This window comes from Panthera onca, chromosome B4 (assembly GCF_046562875.1).
Source record: "Panthera onca isolate mPanOnc1 chromosome B4, mPanOnc1 haplotype 2, whole genome shotgun sequence".
NCBI lineage: Eukaryota > Metazoa > Chordata > Mammalia > Carnivora > Felidae > Panthera > Panthera onca.
The window spans coordinates 116,008,178-116,030,508 of NC_138345.1; the positions used below are offsets into that span (position 1 = coordinate 116,008,178).

Consider the following 22,331-nt stretch of genomic DNA (forward strand, 5'->3'; position numbering starts at 1 on the left):
AAGGGTATCTGGAAACTGTATTGCCTTTAAACTTATTCCAATACTGCTATATGAACACAATCCATTCATTTTAGAAGTCCCCAAGAGATCTTAATTGATTTTATTCTGGAAAGTCCCTTTGTTCACTTTCAGTAATTATTTCCCAACAAGAGCATTCTAGGTAAGGCATGTGGAGGAGTGGCACATTTTTAATAATCAGAGAATACTGGATCCAGTATTACTGTGTTTCCTTGGGCTAGCTGCATTTTCCTTGTCTGCTAGGTGGTTTCTGAGACTTTCACAATGCGCATCACTAGATAACACACTTAAAGCTTTTTGCAATGTGTTTGGCACACAGAATCAACAAAATATTTTAACCATGGACTCTTCTATCCCTCTAACCAACTTACCAATAAATTCATCAGGATTTAGATCTTTCACAAAACAAAAAATTTTCTCCTTACATTTTCTTTCCTGTCAACTTTTCCCTAGAAAATTATTTATATACCATGTTTTTAAGACAAGTCCACACCAACCTACCCTGTCATTCCAGGGGACTTGGAAAGGGTGGTGGTGTCTGGGATCCTATTTGTCTAGTTTCACACTATCTTGAGGTCCACCCTCTGGGGATAAGTAAAACAATAGTGGAATCTGTTCCACAGCCCTAAGGACTCAAAAACAAAGATTGTTCATTCTTAGAAACAATCTTTAGGTTTAATTAAAACCTTAAAGCAAAGCTTAGGCAAAACAGACTCTATACTAGGTTTCATCTTCCTTTACATTTATTTCTAACTATTTTCCCTTCAGGGATTCACTGGGCAAATCAAATACATCAAAAAAAAATACCCATTTCTCCCCTGATCCCTTCAACCACTTGCCTCCTGTACATTAACCATAGGCATTTGTTATATTTCTTGTGAAAGACAAAAACCTTATATAAAATTTAAAAGTAATGAATGGATTCCTTGCCTAAAGGATGGTTATTTCAGACAACTCAAATCCTCCTGTGCTAAACCAGTGCTAATAAACCCTTCACTTCAGGCCTCAGGATCTGGGACTATACTTTATTGGCCCAACAGTCACAATGGCCCAAAGGAACCAAGTACTTAAACTAGTAACTAAAGAACTACTTTTACAGCTAATTACTGTAATATAAAGATGCGAGTTTGTAGCTCGCATAAACTCCAATTCAGAAAGCCACACAAAACATCTCCAGAAACCAAATGGATATTGGCCAAATTCCACCTCCCAGCAGCTTGTTTCTATCAGCATTCACATTTACTAAGACAAAATAGACCTTTAAACTTAATGCTTTTGAAAGTCATTAGATTTTCCATCAGGCACAACAGAATATATTTACATGTCAGTCACAAATTATAACACAATTATAACAGTATTCAAAGCACAGTTAAACATCTTCCATAGTAGTCTTTTCTTTTTTTCTTTTTTTTTTTTTTTTTACCAGTTTAATAATTAATATAACTTAAATGCAAGAATTCCTTGTTCAGCAAAGCAATAAGCACTGCCCTTTCTTCTGGTAGAAGACATGATAAATGTATTTGTCCCTTGGCAGCAACATGACTTTTATTTTCCAGTTGGAAGATACTTCCTCAGTCACAACAGTGACAGTAGCCGTTAGTGGCTAAGTAGCTTAAGGACCCTATTTGACACAGCTTTTTGCCAGACTCTGCATTCCATATGTCTGCCACTATTGCCAAAAGGAAAACTTGCTTATTTGAGACACATTCAACAGAGACCAGCCAAATTCACACTGGGCTGACCAGTAAGATGGCCACCTCTAACTGGAGGTGTCTGTCACATACTAGGCAAAATGTCACTTTTTCCAGTACTACTGGATGATTGTAGGTAGCTCTGAACGAACTTGTGGCCCATACTGTCATTGGCAAAAGAGGACCATTTAATAGAGACTATAGGAATTTAGAGTTTCTATCCGGGTATCTATTACAAATTATTCCTAGGACCCATGAGGTTACATATTCTAAGCAAGCACTACCAGGGCCATCAACTTGTCTTCATCGTACCTTTTTGAAAGCAGAAAAGGGTACCCCTTACTCCAGGCCAATGCAACTCACACCAAAGACCCTACTTGCAACTCATGGCCTTTAATTATACACAGCAGCTCTGGCCTAAATCTCATCCCCTCACCTTTTGGGCTACCATCCCCTAAAAGCCATGTGCTATGGCCCCAGTGCCAGATGTAACTAATTCACACAAGAACTACACGCAGAATCTTTCACTTCTCAGCTCTTCATGAACCTCAACCATTTCCAGAACTGGTGCCACTAGAAGGAAGAAAACATCTTTTTTTTTTTTTTTTTTTTTTTTTTAAATAAAAAGGATGGTTACAACATATGTCTGGTTATTTTTCTAAATGCTAACAGCCAGGATAATTTGGGAAAGTGTGATGACACTTAGGAGCCAGAGGCAAAACTATTTTTGGGCAGAAGAATTTAAATTCCCCAACACCTCCTTGACTAAATCAGTGAGGATATAAGACCACAGGACTGGCACTTCAAAAATTAGATCCAGAGTTTACTTTTCTACACTGGAAAATCTGGGTAATTAAAATGAAAGGGGTATGGGAACCAGGATATAAAAATGTTAGGCAGGCAATAGAGTTTATTGATACCAACTACACATACTTTGGTCTATTCTTCCAACATAAAACCCACCAAAAATTCTGTATGTAAAACTGAACCATCTAACAGTCTAGTTTCTGATTACAGTAACCAAATGCATGTTCAACTTGGCATTTTTAGAAATAGGCTCCTGAATTATAAAGCGTATCATATTATTAATAATTCCTAGAAAACCTACAAATGAGAACCAGATCAACTTTTAAAACACAGTGAATATAAACCACAATTTCTTTATCCATTCGTCAGTTGATGGACATTTAGGCTCTTTCCATAATTTGGCTATTGTTGAGAGTGCTACTATAAACATTGGAGGTACAAGTGCCCCTATGCATCAGCACTCCTGTATCCCTTGGGTAAATTCCTAGCAGTGCTATTGCTGGTTTATATACACAATGGAATACTACATGGCAATGAGAAAGAATGAAATATGGCCTTTTGTAGCAACGTGGATGGAACTGGAGAGTGTTATGCTAAGTGAAATAAGTCATACAGAGAAAGACAGATACCACATGTTTTCACTCTTACGTGGATCATGAGAAACTTAACAGAAGTCCTTGGGGGAGGGGAAGAAAAAAAAAAAAAGAGGTTAGAGAGGGAGAGAGCCAAAGCATAAGAGACTCTTAAAAACTGAGAATAAACAGGGTTGATGGGGGGTGGGAGGGAGGGGAGGATGGGTGATGGGTATTGAGGAGGGCACCTTTTGGGATGAGCACTGGGTGTTATATGGAAACCAATTTGACAATAAATTTCATATTGAAAATAAATAAATAAATAAATAAAGCCTTACATAAAATAAAAATAAATAAATAAAACAGTGAGTTCCTTTGAAGTATTAACATACTAGCCTTACAAGCTCTGATCACTTGGGCAAGACTTAAGCAAAAATCAATGCAAATAAAGTCAAGTATGAACATCTAAAGCAATGAAGCACAAAACAGATGGTCTTATTCTTAGGGTCAGGATTTACATCTCCAGTGCCAAAGAGAAGTAAGTGACTTAATGAAGCTGTCCTGACTGGGTGTCTTGACCTGAGGGTATGACTTAACCACTATGATGACACAGTGAATTACAAAAACTAAATGGACATATCGATAGACAGGGAACTCTGCAGGGCTCCCTGCCTTCAAAAAGGGCATTACGAAATACTTCATATTAAGCCAAAGCAAAGCAGCTGGGAAGGTCAGAGAGCTTTGATAAATATGCAGAAAGAGTGTGAAACTATGAAGTAAATGTAGAAGGGGGAGGAAGTCCTAACATTAACAATTTGATTTTGTTTTTAAATTAAAATATTGACCAATGAAATGATTTCTCCCTCTCCCTATGATCAGACTGATCACAATCAGGTGATTGTGTATAATCATCAATGCACGCTATAAACTATATAAAACATGACTGAAATCAATCCTTTATCTCCAGTCTCTAACTCCCTTAACAACAAGTAATCATAATGTATCCTAAGTGAAAATATGTAGCTTCATTCTCATCTTCAGAAGATAGAAAACTAGAATTTCTCTGATTTCTTGGGCCACTGAAAGAATTCTGAAAACAAGCTAATATATCCAAAGATATACTACTACCCCCTATACAGCATGTAGAAATGTCAAGTTAATAATTTTTAATCCATTTCTGAACAGCGGCCTAAGTTCAAGGTCTCAGACCAGAATTCAAAGTATGGTTTTGCCATTTAGCAGTGGGTTACTTTAGGCAATTAGTTTTCTTCATTTTAAAAAACAGAAATAACAAGTATTTGATAGGGTTGTTATGAGGATTAAAATAGACAATTTACATAACACAGCATGTTTCAAGTCACACAGAGAGTGCTCAACAGAAGGCCATTTATTTAAGTAAAGGAGATTTGGTTAATTTAAGTGATCACATGAATATCATTTAAGGTCAACAAGTCCTGGAAGCTTGGAGACAGAATGCTGAATCAGAGGCATATAACAAGAAGCAAATACCAAACCAAAGTAAGGAAAACAAACACCTCAGCAGCAGGACAAAGGGGCTCTTAATGAACTTCATTCAGTGAAGGACAGTCCTAACAAGAAGGAAGCTGCTCAAAAAGTGAAGGTTTGGCAGCCATGTCAATAGACACTAAAGGAGTATTCTTTACAACTAAGGAACAAATTAATGATAATTAAATCATTAACAAGACTCAAAAAACAGTCTGTATTCAGTAGAAAATGATGAAGTTAGGGGAGCATGGGTGGCTCAGTCGGGTAAGCATCCGACTCTTGACTTTGACTCAGGTCAGGATCTTATGATTCATGAGTTTGAGCCCCAAACTGGGTTCTGTGCTGACAGCTGACAGCCTGCTTGGGATTCTGTCTCCCTCTCTCTCTGCCCCTCCCCTGCTTGTTCTCTCTCTCTCTCTCAAAATAAAATAATAAAAAACAAAAGAGAAAAAAAAGAAAATGATGAAGTTATTTAAGATAGGAAAAACTGGAGGCTTCTATGAGAAAGCCTTCTATTCTTTCTATGATTCACTTTTTAAAAAAAATTTTTTTAACGTTTATTTATTTTTGAGACAGAGAGAGACAGAGCATGAATGGGGGAGGATCAGAGAGAGGGAGACACAGAATCTGAAACAGGCTCCAGGCTCTGAGCTGTCAGCACAGAGCCCGATGCGGGGCTCGAACTCACGGAGCGCGAGATCATGACCTGAGCCGAAGTCGGCCGCTTAACCGACTGAGCCACCCAGGCGCCCCTCTATGATTCATTTTTTAAAAAATAAAAGATACATTCTAGTTACTAACAGACATATGAATGTCCAAATAACTGCCTCTAACTCTATAGATTTTAATGAGAGTCCCTCAAATTTTCAAGGTAAGTGGGTCTCAACCTTAAGAAATCAGTGGAGCAAAGATGCTTCATTACTAGTATCATTTTATTACTTAATCAGCCCATCTTTGTCAAAAAAGACCTCAAAGTCTCTGATCATTCTCTTGTCAAAAAAAAAAAAAATGTTTTTAAGTCATGCTATTTGGGCATTCATAAAATAAATTTATAGCTGTGTATTAAAATAGTCTCCCATCAAAGGGAAAATAAAATAACAAAAACAATGCAATTACTATTATTATTATTCCCATTTTCCAGAAGAAGAAACTAAGGCTTGACTTATTTGTCTAAGAACACATAGCGGCAGGGGCAGAATTCTTAACCCCTAAAGAATTAGTCACACTCATGCATTCAACAAATGTTTACTAAAAGCCTTCCAATGAACAGGAATGATGGTAGGTACTGGAGAGATGATCCCTGCCCTCACCTGGCTTATATTTTAGTAGAGTAGACCAAAAATAAACAACTAAACAAACAAATACACAAATTATATTAAGTGTCAAGAAGAACACAAAGGGAAAGGTAAAGAGAAAAGGATAGTCAAGAAAGGTCTCTATGAGGAGGTCACATTAAGCCAAAACTGGAAGGATAAAGAAAAAACTAGCTATGAAGAAAATGAAAACCAAACGTTCTGGGAAACTGCATTAGAAAAAGCTGTGAGCAGGAATAACCTTAGCAATGAACTAAGAACTGGAAGGAGGACTGTATGGCCACAGCATGGTCAGTGAGGAAGAGAACGCCCCTCTCTTTCCCCAGCATCTCATCTTAGTAAGAGGCCAAATCACATAGCATCTTGTAGGCAGGGGGAACCATAATTTGATGATCCAGCAAGACAAAAGGAACACTGTTAATAATTACTATTAGTTATTAATAGACAATAGACAATAACCAGAATTGTCAAAAGCAGACTGGGACATAAAGTCATCCTATTTACAAGCCTTGGTAAGTAACATGGACTTTATTCTTTTAAAAAAATATTTTTTTTAATGTTTATTTATATCTGAGAGAGAGAGAGAGACACACAGTGTGAGCAGGGAAGGGGCACAGAGAGAGGGAGACAGAACATAAAGCAGGCTCCAGGCTCTCAGCTGTCAGCACAGAGCCCGACGCAGGGCTCAAACATGTGAACTTTGAAATCATGACCTGAGCCAAAGTTGGATGCCCAACGGATGACTGAGCCACCCAGGAGCCCTGGACTTTATTCTTAATGCAATGGGAATCATTTAAAGGGTTTTAAGAAGGGGAGTGACATGTTCTAATATAGATTTTAATAACATCACTCAAAATTTTGTAAGGAAAAAAGATTGTATAAGAAACAGGTTGGGAAAAGGCTGAGAATGGAAACAGGAGTGAGTATCGGTTAGGAGGCTGGAATGGTTGTCTGTCTGCGTAAGAGATGATATTCTGAACTAGGCTGGTGGCAGTAACAGAAACAGAATCAGTAGGTTTGCTGACGGGTTGGTTGAAGAAGTGGGTGAGAGAGAGAAAGAAAGGACAGATTCTAGTTTTCTGGCTTTTGCAGTCATAGGGATGGCACTACCATTTTGTAGTTATTTTTTTTTTTTAATGTTTATTTATTTATTTTTAGAGAGAGAGTGCGTGTGTGCTATGTCAGTGCCGAGCCTGATGCAGGGCTCGATCCCACAAATCATGAGACCATGACCTGAGCCGAAATCAAGAGTCGGACACTCAACCAACTGAGCCACCCAGACTCCCTGGCACTACCATTTTGAAAAGGAAAATACTGGTATTGGGTATTGACTGGGAGACACTGTGTACACTGGACCTTTAAAAATACCTAAAGTCCAGGAGCTCATGGAAGATACTGCAGAGCATACATCATAAAAAAGATTAGTTGTAAAGTCTCGCCACTGCTGCTACAGGCCCTAATTTTCCTCACAAATATCAGGCAGATGAATCAAAGGCCTCAACTGGATATTCCTTCCAATGTCATAATAGCTTGAATGATAAAATTCTTTAGTTTACACTTTAGATTTTATAGTTAAGATATGAGCTGTGCCACCTAGGTCAGCAAATTATAAACAAAGAAATGTCAGTAAACTACAGTAACATATTTAAATTTTAAAAATATTGGACATAGTGGACAGTGCAGATACTGAATATTTCTGTCATCTCAGAAAGATCTATTAGTGCTATTCTAGAGTCTCTAATACAAAAAACTATTCATAGGAGGGGTGCCTGGCTGGCTCAGTCAGCAAAGCATGCGACTCTTGATCTTGGGGTTGTAAGTTCGAGTTCCATGCTGCATGCAGATAATACTTAAAAATATAAAATCTTTAAAGAAAATTATTCACAAGAAATCATGTATAACTGAAACAGCAGAATAGCTTCCCCCAAGCCACTCGGATACCTGGTTCATTTCCAAAAAAGTATCCACTGGATTATCTAAAGCCTATTATTTAGGTATTGTAAAGCAGTCATATTCTAGGGCATAACACAGACATTGACTCATTTATATGAAATCAGACGTAAGTAGTGCTCAGGATTGAAACTATCCATGTGTTACCTTTGTGGGGCACTTTTGGTAGAGGGATAAATATGAGCTTTAACAGTGTGGTGGGGGTGGTGAAATGAAACAAGACTCTTGACTTCACCCACATTATGCTGGTAACAATCCTCTCCTAATAACGGCTCTCACCTGGTTAATGCTTTGTTGTTAAAATTCCCATTAGAGCTGGGCTCTGCTGAGTTAACATTTACACATACCAGATAGGACGTTAACAAGAGGTAGGCAGATGATCTACTCTTACCCATGCATTAAAGGCTTAGGAGGTTTTGAAAATGTACAAGCCAAGATGGGTTTTGGATGATTCACTGCTCAACACCAGCTGGGGAAGAGGCCAAGGCCATCTATGAGATCTATCAGATCTGAGATGATATGGGAAATCCTTTGGTCTGACTGTCCATTTTTACAGTGTTTATGATTTGTTCCAAAAGTATAGAGATAAGAACAAGATACATTGTTTTAGGTAATCAAATAAAGAAACTAATGAAGCTCTTAATTGGTTCTCTACCTACTGGAATCAGAACTTCATTACAATGAAATTTTAGGACAGAGGAAAAAAGGCATTTGGAAGGGACAGAATTACAAAAAGATGAAAATAGCGGGTAATGAAAGTCAATCTAAGCACCTACGTACACTGTGCAAAATAAAAGGCTCTTTCACATACTTTATTCCACTGATTCCTCACAACCAGAGAGAGCGATATTTGTATCTTACAAATAAGGAAAGTTAGGCCCACAGGGTAGACTACTTTCTGATATTCATATAGCTGTTAAAAAACAGAATCTACATAGGCAGAATAGATGCTGATATTTTTGCCAATATTCTCAAAGTGTGGTCCTCTTTATTATTATTGGTCTGCAAAGATATTAGTTAGAAGCATAAATAAGGGATTGGAAACTTTTATGTCACTTTGACATGGCCGTGACATTTGTATTGTACTTTTAAAACTTCTGATCCAACACGGATTGGAAATATTTTAAATCCAGTCTCTCACCACATTATGAGAAGCACTACGCTAGACTATAGGCACTATGAGGGCAGGGACTCTGTTGTTCGTCATGGCATCTTCAACATGTGTTCCATGCAAGATTTGTTGAAATAGTGCACTGAATTTCCAACTCCAGTTTTTCTGACTCCATAGCGTTTTTTTTTTTTTTTTGCCTCCATGAGCTTACCAATTAAATTGCAGATGCTGCAAATTTCCTTAGAGTGGTCTAATTCTGTTTAGACGTGTCTATCAGAAAATAATGTCAAATAGGTACAATTTGTTTGTCCTACAGATATGTTAAGCTTTCCAGAAAAAGGAGTTTAGCTTTTTTCCTTTTCCCTCTGCAATGGTTTAAACAATACAGAGGTTCAGTAAAAACTGGAATTCATTTAGTTCAAAATGGAGTTTATTTTGAGAAGTTATTTATTCATCTTGCTGTTACATATTTGAATTTTTTTTAACGTTTATATTACGCATTTGAAATGGCAATATACTTCAAACTCAATAAATTTATTTGGGTGACCAAATGCCATGCTATAATTTTTAAAAAGTGAATTACAAAGAGAAGTAAGCAATACAGTCAAGATTTATATAAGAAACTATTCACAAGACAGTAATTTCTCAAAACAAATCAGTAATGTTAAGAATTGTTTTAGAAAAGGTTTCCAAAACTGGAGATTCTTCACACAGGATTTAGAGCTCCAGGTTTCTGTTGTACCAAGCACAGAGCACAGAGAATCATTTAGTGAATGTGAATCAGGCTTAAGTGCACCCTACTTTTCATTTTCACATGTATCTTTTAAGTGGAAAACTGAAAATAATGATACTTTTAGAGATATTAATGGGTGTGAACCTACCATTTCTCAGTAATTAAGATGAAGATGATGTTAATAATTATACCATCTAAGTAAATTTTCACTTCAGTTGCTTTCTTCATTGTTTCCTCTACCTTAACCCTCTTTTGTTAAGTCTTAATAACTTGCCAAAATATAATTCAAATAAAGTAGGATTAAAAGCGCTTTCACTGCTAATGCATAATGAAACTTGTAAAAACTTGCAGGTGCAAAAGAGTGCATGAGAAAAATGAATATGCTGTCAGACACATCCTAATTGTTTCCCAACAGGTTTGTTCAAGTTGACAATTATAAAAATGGAATACAAAACTTTAAAAAGTTAGTTATAAAAAGGTCTATTTTAAGAGTCTATTTCTGGGAGCTTATTCAGATAGAAGGAGAATGGTTTTGAACACTGAGCATGACATTCTTTATACATTGCTAGTGCAAAGTTTTCCTTATAGACATCTTCTGCAAATGCCCAAGAAGAAATACTCTAAAAACTGTTATGAAGACAGAAAGTTTAAAGACTTTGGAAATATGGATATAAAGGCCCTGGGGCACTTGGGTGGCTCAGTCATTTGAGCATCTGACTTCGGCTCAGGTCATGATCTCATGGTTTGTGGGTTTAAGCCCCACGTTGGGCTCTATGCTGACAGCTTGAAGCCTGGAACCTGCTTCAGATTCTGTGTCCCTCCCCGTCTCTTTGCCCCTCCCTGTCTTGTGCACGTGTGCTCTCTCTCGCTCAAAAATAAATAAACAAACATTAAAAAAAAAGGCTCTATTTTTCGGAAATAATCTGGGTATACTACCTACCCATTAGAATACATACATTTTAGAAAACGTCTATATTCACATATATGTATGAATTAAAAAAAAATTTTTTTTTAACGTTTTATTTATTTTTGAGACAGGGAGAGACAGAGCATGAACAGGGGAGGGTCAGAGAGAGGGAGACACAGAATCGGAAACAGGCTCCAGGCTCTGCGCGGTCAGCACAGAGCCCGACGCAGGGCTCGAACCCACGAACCGCGAGATCATGACCCGAGCCGAAGTCGGCTGCTTAATCGACTGAGCCACCCAGGCGCCCCTGTATGAATTTAAAAATGTAACCATATATTAGGAAGCACATGTATATATACACACATTAACAAGTATATTTAAGTTATGCTGAAAATTTTTTGACATAGGGAAAGACGCAAAAGACGATAGTCTCAGACTCTAAGAAAATATTTGCAGATACTTACAATATGCAAAAGTTTTAACACATCCACAAACCTGTAAAAAAAAAACAAAAACAAAAACAATAAAAGAAATGTTTTCAATGAACCAGTAGGGAAACAAATGGTCATTTGAATTATAAACTGAATGAATACCTACACTTTCTCTGAGCTCATAATCTCCTTGGCAATATGATGGACTTTACTTTTCATTCCAGTATCTTCATCCTGTGGATAAGACTACATTAAGAAAGCATAAACTCATAAAAGGATAATGAAGATTGGGTTTGAGCTGGTCAGATGTAAATCCAAGCTCTGATACTTATAGGTTTCTGATTAGAACACATTTCATACTGCATAACATCTCAAATGGCAAATGTGGAGCATGAGATGTGATTATTAAAACATAATACAGGAAGCGCTGAGAGCTATCGGTGATCCTCACTGTCACCAGCACAGGACTGATGGGACTGTCCTGGGGAGCCTGAGTCCTGGTGGAGCACAAATGCCAACGGTTCAAAACTGACAAGTCATATTCTGCAGGAGAAATGACCCTTACAGATATCACATAAACATGAGTTCTTCCCAATATGTAACCTAGGAATTTTTCTACTACCCTGAATTTCTCTTCAACATCTGCTGGTAATCATGGCATCTCCTCACAAACATTCATTGCTAAACATATACCCAGACATATCTCCCCTCCACTCCCTTCAAGATTTAACAAATCGCAAACATTCTGCAATATCTGGTTTAAATCTGTCTATGAAACAAATGGTTATATAACATTAAAGTTCCACTCCTCCTCCAAGAGTAAATACTAATCCTGCAGTGTGCATTTGTCCCTTCCATGTTTTCATTTTAGTACAGATGAACTTAAATACAATAGAAAAAAATCCTGGGGCACCTGGGTGGCTCAGTCAGTTAAGCGCCCAACTCTGGCTCAGGTCATGATCTCGTACTTCGTGGGTTCACGCCCTGCATCCGGCGCTGTGCTGACAGCTTAGAACCTGGAGCCAGTTTCGGACTCTGTGTCTCCCTCTCCCAATCTCTCTCTGCCCCTCCCTGGCTCTCACTGTCTGTCTTTCAAAAATAAATAAACATTAAAAAAAAAAAATCCTAACCTTTCCATTAGAAATATTGTTACACAAAAAATATTCAAGGTAGGCTATGAAACGAATTACTTACAAAAATAATCTTTAAAGACCAATAGTTATTAATTCAGAATGTACTAATACTCCAGCCTAGTTAGCCTAGGATATTCTGCCTTGCTACTTGACCTTAGCTCCTAAACTCTATCTTTACTTTTTTATTTTATTTATTTATTTATTTTGAGAGAGAGTGAGGGGGGGAGGGGCAGAGAGAGAGAAAGGGAGAGAAAGAATCTCAAGCAGGCTCCTTGCTGTCAGCACAGAACCGGATGTAGGGCCCGATCCCACAAACTGTGAGATGATGGCCTGAGCTAAAATCAAAGAGCTGGGCGCTTAAGCGACTGAGCCACCCAGGCACCCCTTAAACTCTATCTTTAAAGGAACGATTAAACAGATGAATTTGACTTCCATCCCCATTATTATTCCTCTTTTCTTATTTTTTTTAAAGCTTATTTATTTATTCTGAGAGCAAGAGAGGGGGAGGGACAGAGAGAGAGAGGGAAAGAGAATTCCAAGCAGGCTCCCAACTAAGAGCACATAGGCTGATGCGGGGCTTGAACTCATGAACCCGAGATCATGACCTGAGCCAACATCAAGAGTCAGATGCTTAACTGCTTGAACCATCCAGGTGTCCCTTGTTCCTCTTTTCTAAGACCAGTTGTTTTGGTCAACTGAGCAAGATCCAGCATAAGATACTCAGCTCCATTCACCTACCTTTTAAACTACATATAGCTAACATTCCTCAGGAAGCAGTCTTAAGCACAGCCTGATCTTGCAGACTATGTATCAGTCATGTGCTAATAACTATGACTATGTACACACACACACACACACACACACACACACACACACACACACACGTGAGGATAATTGTTACTTTGAAAAACTTAGCAAGGTAATACTTTTCTTACTATTATAATGGGTTTCTCCATATCATCTGTAGCTAGAAAGTTTAATATTTCAAAAATACAGTTTAGGGGCACCTTGGTGGCTCAGGTCGTGATCTTGCAGTTTGTGAGTTCAAGCCCTTCATCAGGCTCTGTGCTGACAGCTCAGAGCCTGGAGCCTGCTCTGGATTCTGTGTCTCCTTCTCTCTCTGTTCCTCCCCCTGCTCGTTCTCTCTCTCAAAAATAAATAAATATTAAGAAAAAAAAGAAAAATATAGTTTATATTTTGAAAACTGAAAGCCAGAAGAAATACATTAAAAATGAAAAAAGACGGGGCGCCTGGCTGACTCAGTGAAGCATGCAACTCTTGATCTTGGGGGTTGTGGGTTTGAGCCCCATGTTGGATACAAAGATTACTTAAAAACAAAAACAAAAACAAAAAAACAACCAACCAACCAAACAAACAAAAAAACACCAGAAACCTAAACCACTGAAAGATCTAAAGCTTTCACTGAGCACTCTTACTTTCAAGTGATGTGAGGTCCTTAAAGATCAAGAGGTGCTTTCAGCAGTAACTTTCCAGAAATGCATGCTATAGATGGTAAAGCATTTCACTAGCAGAGCCACCTGAAATGTGTACCAGCTTTATACAAAAATTTCAAGTAGGTGTACTTTATTTTTGGCATCTACCCTTTATTTCCTTTCCTCTTTTTATGGCTCTGCCCTTATTAAGTCTCTATTCTAAATTTTTTTTCCTCTTCAGGACCCCACTCTGCCAGGCCTGGTTTAGAGAGAATTGTGTGGTGATTCCATGATAATAAATGTTTATCCCCAGACAGATATCATTCTTCTTTCTGTTCCAGCATGGGACAAAAATACTTTAACTTAGAAAAACAACAAAGGTGGGCCTGACATTCCTTATCTGTAAAGCTAAAGTGTTGAACTTGCAACTTTAAAATCTTAAGATTTAAACGTTAAGTATCTCAGGGGTGGCATGGCAAGTCAGTGAGACAGAGGGTGGCAGCGATTCAGAGGTAGCACTGGAGCTGGAGACTATGAAGCAGGTGTTTCCTTTCTAGAGACTGAGACTGTAAACTTTGGGGGCGAATATGATGAGTACTGGCATAAAAACAGATGTAGGTCACAGGGAAAAAATTAAGAGAAGTCCTTAAATTTTGTCAATGGATTTTTTTTTTTTTAAATTTTTTTTTTTTAACGTTTATTTATTTTTGAGACAGAGAGAGACAGAGCATGAATGGGAGAGGGTCAGAGAGAGGGAGACACAGAATCTGAAACAGGCTCCAGGCTCTAAGCTGTCAGCACAGAGCCCGACGCGGGGCTCGAACTCACGGACTGTGAGATCATGACCTGAGCCGAAGCCGGCCACTCAACCGACTGAGCCACCCAGGCGCCCCTTGTCAATGGATTTTTAACAAAGTTGTCAAGACAATTCAGTGGAAGAAAGGATTGTTTGTCCCCACCCCCCAACAAAGGTTGAAAATTGCTGGACCAATTAGATGTCCATGAGCAAAAAGATGAATTTATAATCTACCTGACACCAAGATGTATCACAGGCTTACACATAAGAGCTAAAACTATAAAAGGTCTAGAAGAAATCCTTTTAGGTTTAGGCAAACAGTTTTTAGATACAACACCAGAGGCATAAACCATAAAAGAGAAAAAGATAACACTGATAAACTAAACTTCATAAATTTAAAACCTTTATGCTTGAAAAGACACCATAAAGAAAATAAAAAGATAAGCCCCAGGTTCTGGGTCCAGAATACATAAGATGTGAATAGATATTTCACTCAGTATGTAAGAATAGCCAATAAGTATATGAAAAGATGCTCAATATAATTAGGAAAATGTACATTAAAACGACAGTGGGGTTCCATTCCATATCCACAGAACGGTAATAAAAAAATTAAAAAAATAGTAGGGTGCCTGGCTGGCTCAGTCAGAAGAGCATGCAACTTTTGATCTCAGGGTCATGAGTTCAAGCCCCACACTGGGTATAGAGATTACTAAAAAAAATAAACTTAAAATCAGAAAATAGCAAGTGTTGGTGAGGATGTGGAGAAACTAGAACCTTTATCTTACTGCTGGTGGAAATGGTAGCCTTTATTCATATATTGTGATTGGGGGTTTTAGTTGTTTCCTAATATCACTCAAGGTAGAATTCCTATTTCTTATCTTTCTTGTTATTGAGATCACTCAGAGAGGAGTGATCACCATCCTTACTCCATCATTTAAAAATCTACAGTAACAGATTATCCATCATTTGATAGCACGGTTAGTAGAAGAAAACAGCTCTACCCTCAGCTGATTCATTGCTCTACAACCAAATTTGAAAACAAACTGATCATCAGAACCCCCAAGCAGCTCTTAAGTTTCAAATTCCCACTGAACTGTCTTGGAAATTCTGATTCTATAGGGGCAGGAAAGTGGTTGTCAGAAGAGGAAATTAAGGATAAATTTTTAAAAAGCCCTAGATTTCAAGAAGTAAATAAGGAGAGCAACCAAATATCCAAATAGCTATACCTATAAACACCCATGAAATATGCTAATATCTTGAAAGAGAGAAAAATGTATAGTTTAGGAAAATATTCACAAGGAATAAAGCATCCAATGACCTTCAGTCATTCTTTGAACAAGTCATCAAGTATCTGCATACTAGATACTGTAGAAACACACTCATCAAAACCAGAAACCTGGACTCCTTCTTCTCCACCTTCTGTGATCACAAGTGAGTCTTCAAGTCCTATCAATTTATCATTCTGCATATTTCTTTAAAGATTTATCAATCCTTACCTCTTCTTCAATACTGCCTCCTTATTTCTTGCCTACACTACTGCAGGAACATAAGTACAGTAAAACCTTGGTTTACAAGCATAATTCATCCTGGAAATATGTTTATAATCCAAAGCACTTGTATATCAAAGTGAACTTCCCCTTAAGAAATAATGGAAACTCAGATGATTTGTTCCACAACCCAAAAATATTCATATAAAAATGATTATAATACTGTAATATAATACAAAATAATAAAGAAAATGCAAAATATAAAGAAAAATAAACAGGGGCGCCTGGGTGGCTTGGTCGGTTAAGCGTCTGACTTCAGCTCAGGTCATGATCTCACGGTCCATGAGTTCGAGCCCCATGTCGGGCTCTGTGCTGACAGCTCAGAGCCTGGAGCCTGTTTCAGATTCTGTGTCTCCCTCTCTCTCTGCCCCTCCCCTGTTCATGCTCTGTCTCTCTCTGTCTCAAAAATAAATAAATGTTAAAAAAAAAAAAGAAAAAAAAAGAAAAATAAACAAATTAACTTGCACTTACCTTTGAAAACCTTTGTGGCTGGTGTAAGGGAGACAAGAGAGAGGAGGATTATTGTGTAGGACGACTTTCACTATCACTATCGGAATCACTGCTACCTATTGGCTCAATGGAATCTTTTTCTGCATGGAGCTATTGTAAACACTCACACATATGTTTGACTATAGTACAGTATTATTATTAATAAATTCTTGTCATATACTGTATTTCATGTAACTGGCAATAAGGCAACAAAGGAAAGGGTTTATACCTGCAGGCAGCCTGACCTAGAATGAAGTGAAGCATTCCTAAGCTTACTCTTATATGGAAAAGCAAAGGGCTGTCCATAGGTGCTTTGAAGTGACAAAAATTACACTAGTGCCATTTGTGGGCACCTTCCAATGTTCTGAAAAATCAGTGATTTTTGCCAAACACCGCGGCCTGAGACCGAGCATTCGAGCATGGGAGACAATCACCCACAATCCTGCAGTGAGAGCGAGAGAGTGAGAGCAAGAGCGAGAGAGACAGAACCACTGGCTTGGTCGTGATCACGTGACATTCAGCATCACATACTACTTGTATTGCAATATATCGTTTATCAAGTTAAAATTTATTAGAAATGTTTGCTCATCTTGTGGAACACTCGCAGAACAAGTTACTTGCAACCTAAGACTTTACTATGGTTTCCTTGGCTCTAGATTTTATCCCACTGCAATCCAGTCTCTATACTGCCACCAGAGTAATAGTTCTTATTTCTTTATTTCTTTATTTCTTTATTTAAATTTTTAAAAGTTTAAATCCAAATTAGTTAGCACATGGTGCAACAACAATTTCAGGAGTAGATTCCTCAGTGCCCCTTACCCATTTAGCCCATCCCCCTTCCACACCCCTTCCAGTAACCCTCTGTTTGTTCTCCATATTTAAGAGTCTCTTATGTTTGGTCCCCCTCCCTGTTTTTGTTTCCCTTCCCTTATGTTCATCTGTTTTGTCTTTTAAAGTCCTCATATGAGCGAAGTCATATCAGTTTTGTCTTTCTCTGACTAATTTCACTTAGCATAATTCCCTCCAGTTCCATCCACGTAGTTGTAAATGGCAAGATTTCATTCTTTCTGACTGCCGAGTAATATTCCATTGTGTATGTATATATATATATATATATATATATATATATATACACACACATATATATATATACACGTGTATATACGTATATATATACGTACATACACGTGTATATATATATATATATATATATATATATATACACCACATCTCCTTTATCTATTCATCCATCGATTGACATTTGGGCTCTTTCCATACTTTGGCTATTGTTGATAGTGCTGCTATAAACATTGGGGTGCAGGTGTCCCTTCAAAACAGCACACCTGTATCCCTTGGATAAATACCTAGTAGTGCAATTGCTGGGTCGTAGGGTAGTTCTATTTTTAGTTTTTTGAGGAACCTCCATACTGTTTTCCAGAATGGCTGCACCAGCTTGCATTCCCACCAACAATGCAAAAGAGATCCTCTTTCTCCACATCTTCGCCAACATCTGTTGTTGCCTGAGTTGTTAATACAGAGTAATAGTTCTAAAATGCATTTTAGGGGTACCTGAGTGGCTCAGTCAGTTAGGTGTCTAACTCTTGATTTAGGCTTAGGTCACACTCTCAAGGTCCTAAGATCAAGCCACACATCAGGTTCCATGATGGGCGTGGAACCTGCTTAAGATTCTCTCTCTCCCTAAAAAAAGTGGGGGTGGGGGGCACCTGATGGCTCAGTCGGTTAAGCATCTGACTCTTGGTTTCAGCTGAGGTTATGATCTCATAGTGTGTGAGTTGGAGCCCCACATTGGGCTCTGTGCTGACAGTGTGGAGCCTGCTTGGGATTCTCTCTCTCTCTCAAAATAAATACTTAAAAAAAAAAAAAAAAAGATTCTCTCCCTCTCACTGTCCCTCTCCCCCACTCAAGCTCTCTAAATAAATAAATAAATGAACAAATAAATAAATAGGCTGCCCTCATAAAAAAAATAAATGAATAAGAAAATATTTTAAAGAAGGCAAATATAATTACCTTAGGTCTCAGGTTGAAACACATTAGGAACTCCCTATCACCTATGGGCAACAAAGACTCAAATTTCCTTTGCCATATATCTAAAACACTCCACAGTGTAGTCTAGTTATCTTCACTAGTCCCTCCCCGCTCCCACACACTGTATACTCTCTACTCCAACCGAATTGGAACCATCTTGCAACCCCAAGTATGCTCTGCCCTTGTATGTCTGTCCCTATATGCCTTTCCTTCTGTTGTGATTTCCTTCCTCATCACTTCTCCCCTCCGCAAAGATTTCTGCCTGTCATATTCTGACTTACCCTTTAAGATGGCACTCAAAAGTTTATCCTTTATGAAGGCTACCTTGATATTCTTTCCCTGCCACTGCCACAGTGCCGGTTATTCTCTTACTCATGTAGATTTATAGAACTTAACCCAGTGGATTGTGTTTACTTGCTGACATTTTTGATTCTCTCTAGTTTAGGACCTTATTTACCCTGTATCCTGCACCTAGCACAATGCCTATGCACTGTGCAACTGATATGCATGAATAAGCAAAAGTGTCCAAAGGTGGCTGCCACCTTCTCAGAATGTAAGAATGGAGCACAGTGCTTTTGAATGTGTATTGAGTAACATGAAAATGTAGACTCAAACCAACTAACAGGTATTATAGATATTTCATCATGTAAAAAACAAGGTGGGGGGTTGGCGTAGATGATTAAGGCCTTTTGCAATTCTAAAATTCTAGGAGTCTATGTATGTATTCTATTGTCTATTTTACCTTTTAAACTAGGAAAACTACAGAGCTAACAAGGGATAGTAACTACTAGAAAATGATTCAATGGGTTACATTCATTTTCAAAGTAGACAGAAAGTCAAAGATAACTAAAAACCATAACAAAATAAAAAGTTTTGGATTATCTTCAACTTGTAAGAACAATGACTAATTCTGACCCAAGTCAAACAGTGATGGAAAAATACACCCCACTGTAAAACCTCAAGAGAGAGGCCATATTTGGCATCTTAACTTTTCAGATAATGACAGTCCTCACTTCAATTACATCACATTTCAAAGCAGATTGCTTGTTAAATAGCTGCATCTCCTAAAAGCACACTGCTGTGGAAGCTGAAACATTAGCCACAAATGAAATTACTTTGTGAAGATCATAAAGTAAGTCAAACAAATTCAAAAACAGAACCTTTGATTTGAAACCCAGTTTTCTGTTCTGATCTCTTGATAACAGCCCACCCAGCTTTGTAAATTCTTAACTGTGTTCTCTTTTATTAATATTTGTTTGCAAGCAAAAATGTGGTGAAATTTACCCATTACTTTTTAATAGAATTCTTAAAAGGCCTTTGTCATTCTACTCAAGGGCTCTACTAAAAAGCAAAAACCTGGGCACCTGGGTGGTTCAGCTGGTTGAGAGTCCAACTCTTGGTTTTGGCTCAGGTCATGATCTCAGGGTTGTGGGATCAAGCCCCCCATCAGGCTCTACACTGAGTGTGGAACCTGCTTGAGATTCTATCTCCCTCTGCCCCTCTCCTTCCTGCTCCCACACTCCCTCTCTTAAAAAAATAATTAAAAAATAAAAAAGCAATAAACTGAACAACCAGATCTGTCTGAGAAACATGTTTATCATTAATTTCATTAAATTATCTCCCAAATGAGGTAACACCATGATTAACCTTTAAAGGACAAAGTTCTCTTAGGTTTTCACCCCACTCTTCATAAAGAAAATTTAAAAAAAGGGGCATCTGGGTGGCTCAGTAGTAAGGGTCCGACTTCGGCTCAGGTCATGATCTCACGGTTCACGGGTTCAAGCCCCGCATCAGGCTCTCTGCTCTCAGCACAGAGCCTGCTTCAGATTCTGTGTCTCCCTCTCTCTCTGCCTCTCCCCCGCTCTCTCTCTCTCAAAAATAAACATTAAAAATTTTTTTTAAAAAGGGTAATTTTAAAAAGGAAGAGATAGGGATGTCAACAATCAGGAAAGGTGAACAATGGTGAATATTCTAACCATAATGAAGGGAAATGAACAGATCTCATTTTCAAAAAACCATTTATTATTTTTTTGACATTTTGTTGTAAAATTTATTTACTGATTTTGAGGGAGGGGGAGGGAGAGAAGGAGGAAGAGAGACAGAGAGAGGCGCAGAGAGAGAAGGAGACACAGAATCAAAGCAGGCTCCAAGCTCTGCACTGTCAGTGCAGAGTCCAATGTGGGGCTTGAACTCACAAACTGTGAGATCATGACCTGAGCTGAAGTTGGATGCTTAATGGACTGAGCCACCCAGCTGTCCCTCAAATAACCATTTATTATTAAGCACTGAAAGTAATGGCCAAAAACCATAAAACTAAAGACTTGGAACAGAAAAAAATAGAGATTACCATGGCTATTCACTACCATCCCAAACACATTCCATTAACATCATTCAACTTCTATGGCTTATCCCAAGTTTTAGTAAAGACAGATTTTGGTTAAAAGAACAACCACAACAACGAAAAAACCCAAAAAACACCAATTCAGGGAGCTCCAAGGCAAGTTACTACTTAACCTGAATAAAAAACTCCTTTTCTTCATGTGAAAAAAGAATAGTACATATGTCAGACCTATATCCTACTATGTTTTTATTTATTTTTTTAATCTTTTTTTTTTTACATTTATTTATTTTTGAGAGACAGAGAGAGAGAGAGACAGTGTGAGCAGGGGAGGGGCAGAAAGAGAGAGGGAGACACAGAATCAGAAGCAGGCTCCAGGCTCCAAGCTGTTAGCACAGAGCTTGATGCGGGGCTCAAACCCACGAACCGTGAGATCACGACCTGAGCCAAAGTCGGACGCTTAACTGACTGAGCCACCCAGGGGCCCCTCCTACTATGTGCTATGTTTTTAAAAAAATTTTTTTTTAACGTTTATTTATTTTTGAGACAGAGAGAGACAGAGCATGAACGGGGGAGGGGCAGAGAGAGAGGGAGACACAGAATCGGAAGCAGGCTCCAGGCTCTGAGCCGTCAGCCCAGAGCCTGACGTGGGGCTCGAACTCGCGGACCGCAAGATCGTGACCTGAGCTGAAGTCGGATGCTTAACCGACTGAGCCACCCAGGCGCCCCTGTTCTATGTTTTTAAAGATTAAGTGTATACCTGCACTCACAGTACAAAGACAAGCACAGGCACACAGGTGTTAAGATTCTTCCCTGTCTGGTAGCACTTTTACCTTTCCAGGAGTATCTATTTGAACATGTTTGCTTTCTCTTCACAAAGTTAAAACAAGGGCATAGTGGCACATATCCTTTATTTTCTCTTCCTACTGAGTCTGGCAATTTCGTAAGGAAATATTATTGTCATCGAGACATATCAGTTATGTACTCATTATCTGTCCATGGAATATGGCATCTGTTATGAATTGAATCACGGCCTCCAAAAGATATGTTGGAGTCCTAACCCCCAGGACCTCAGAACATGAACTTATTTGGAAATAGGGTTGTTGCAGATGTAATTAGTAAGTTAAGATGAAGTCATACTGGACTAGGATGTGCCCCTAATCTGATTGGTCCTTAAAAGAAGAGAAGAGACACAGGCACACATGAAGGGAGCACTCTGTGATGATGGAAGAAGAGACTGAAGTAATATAGCTATAAGCCAAGGATTAGCGAGGATTGCAGGCAAGCCACTGGGAAATAGGAAGGAAAGAGTCTCTCTTATAGGCTTCAGAGGGAGCATGGCCTTGTCCACACTGTGATTTTGGACATCTGGCCTCCAGAACTGTGAGACAATAAACTTCTGTTGTTTGAAGCCACCCAGTTAGTGATATTTTGTAACAATAGCCCTAAAAACCAATAAACCTATCACAATCACAATCATAGAAGTGTATTACACGTGCCTAATGTGCAT

The 22,331-nt window shown here is 38.3% G+C and overlaps 1 protein-coding gene across 2 annotated transcripts in view; it reads right to left on the reverse strand.

Annotated features, from left to right (window-relative positions):
- Window positions 1-22,331, reverse strand: part of FGD6 (FYVE, RhoGEF and PH domain containing 6) — a 116,684-nt gene that overhangs the window by 52,280 nt on the left and 42,073 nt on the right. The window contains exons 4-5 of one of the 2 annotated variants that reach the window (XM_078449604.2): window positions 11,206-11,285; window positions 11,073-11,103 (exon numbers count right to left, since the gene is read on the reverse strand). In XM_078449604.2, coding sequence (XP_078305730.2) covers window positions 11,073-11,103; window positions 11,206-11,285 — 111 coding nt within the window. The remainder of the gene's footprint in view (window positions 1-11,072; window positions 11,104-11,205; window positions 11,286-22,331) is intronic. The other variant, XM_078449605.2, reaches the window with a different exon arrangement.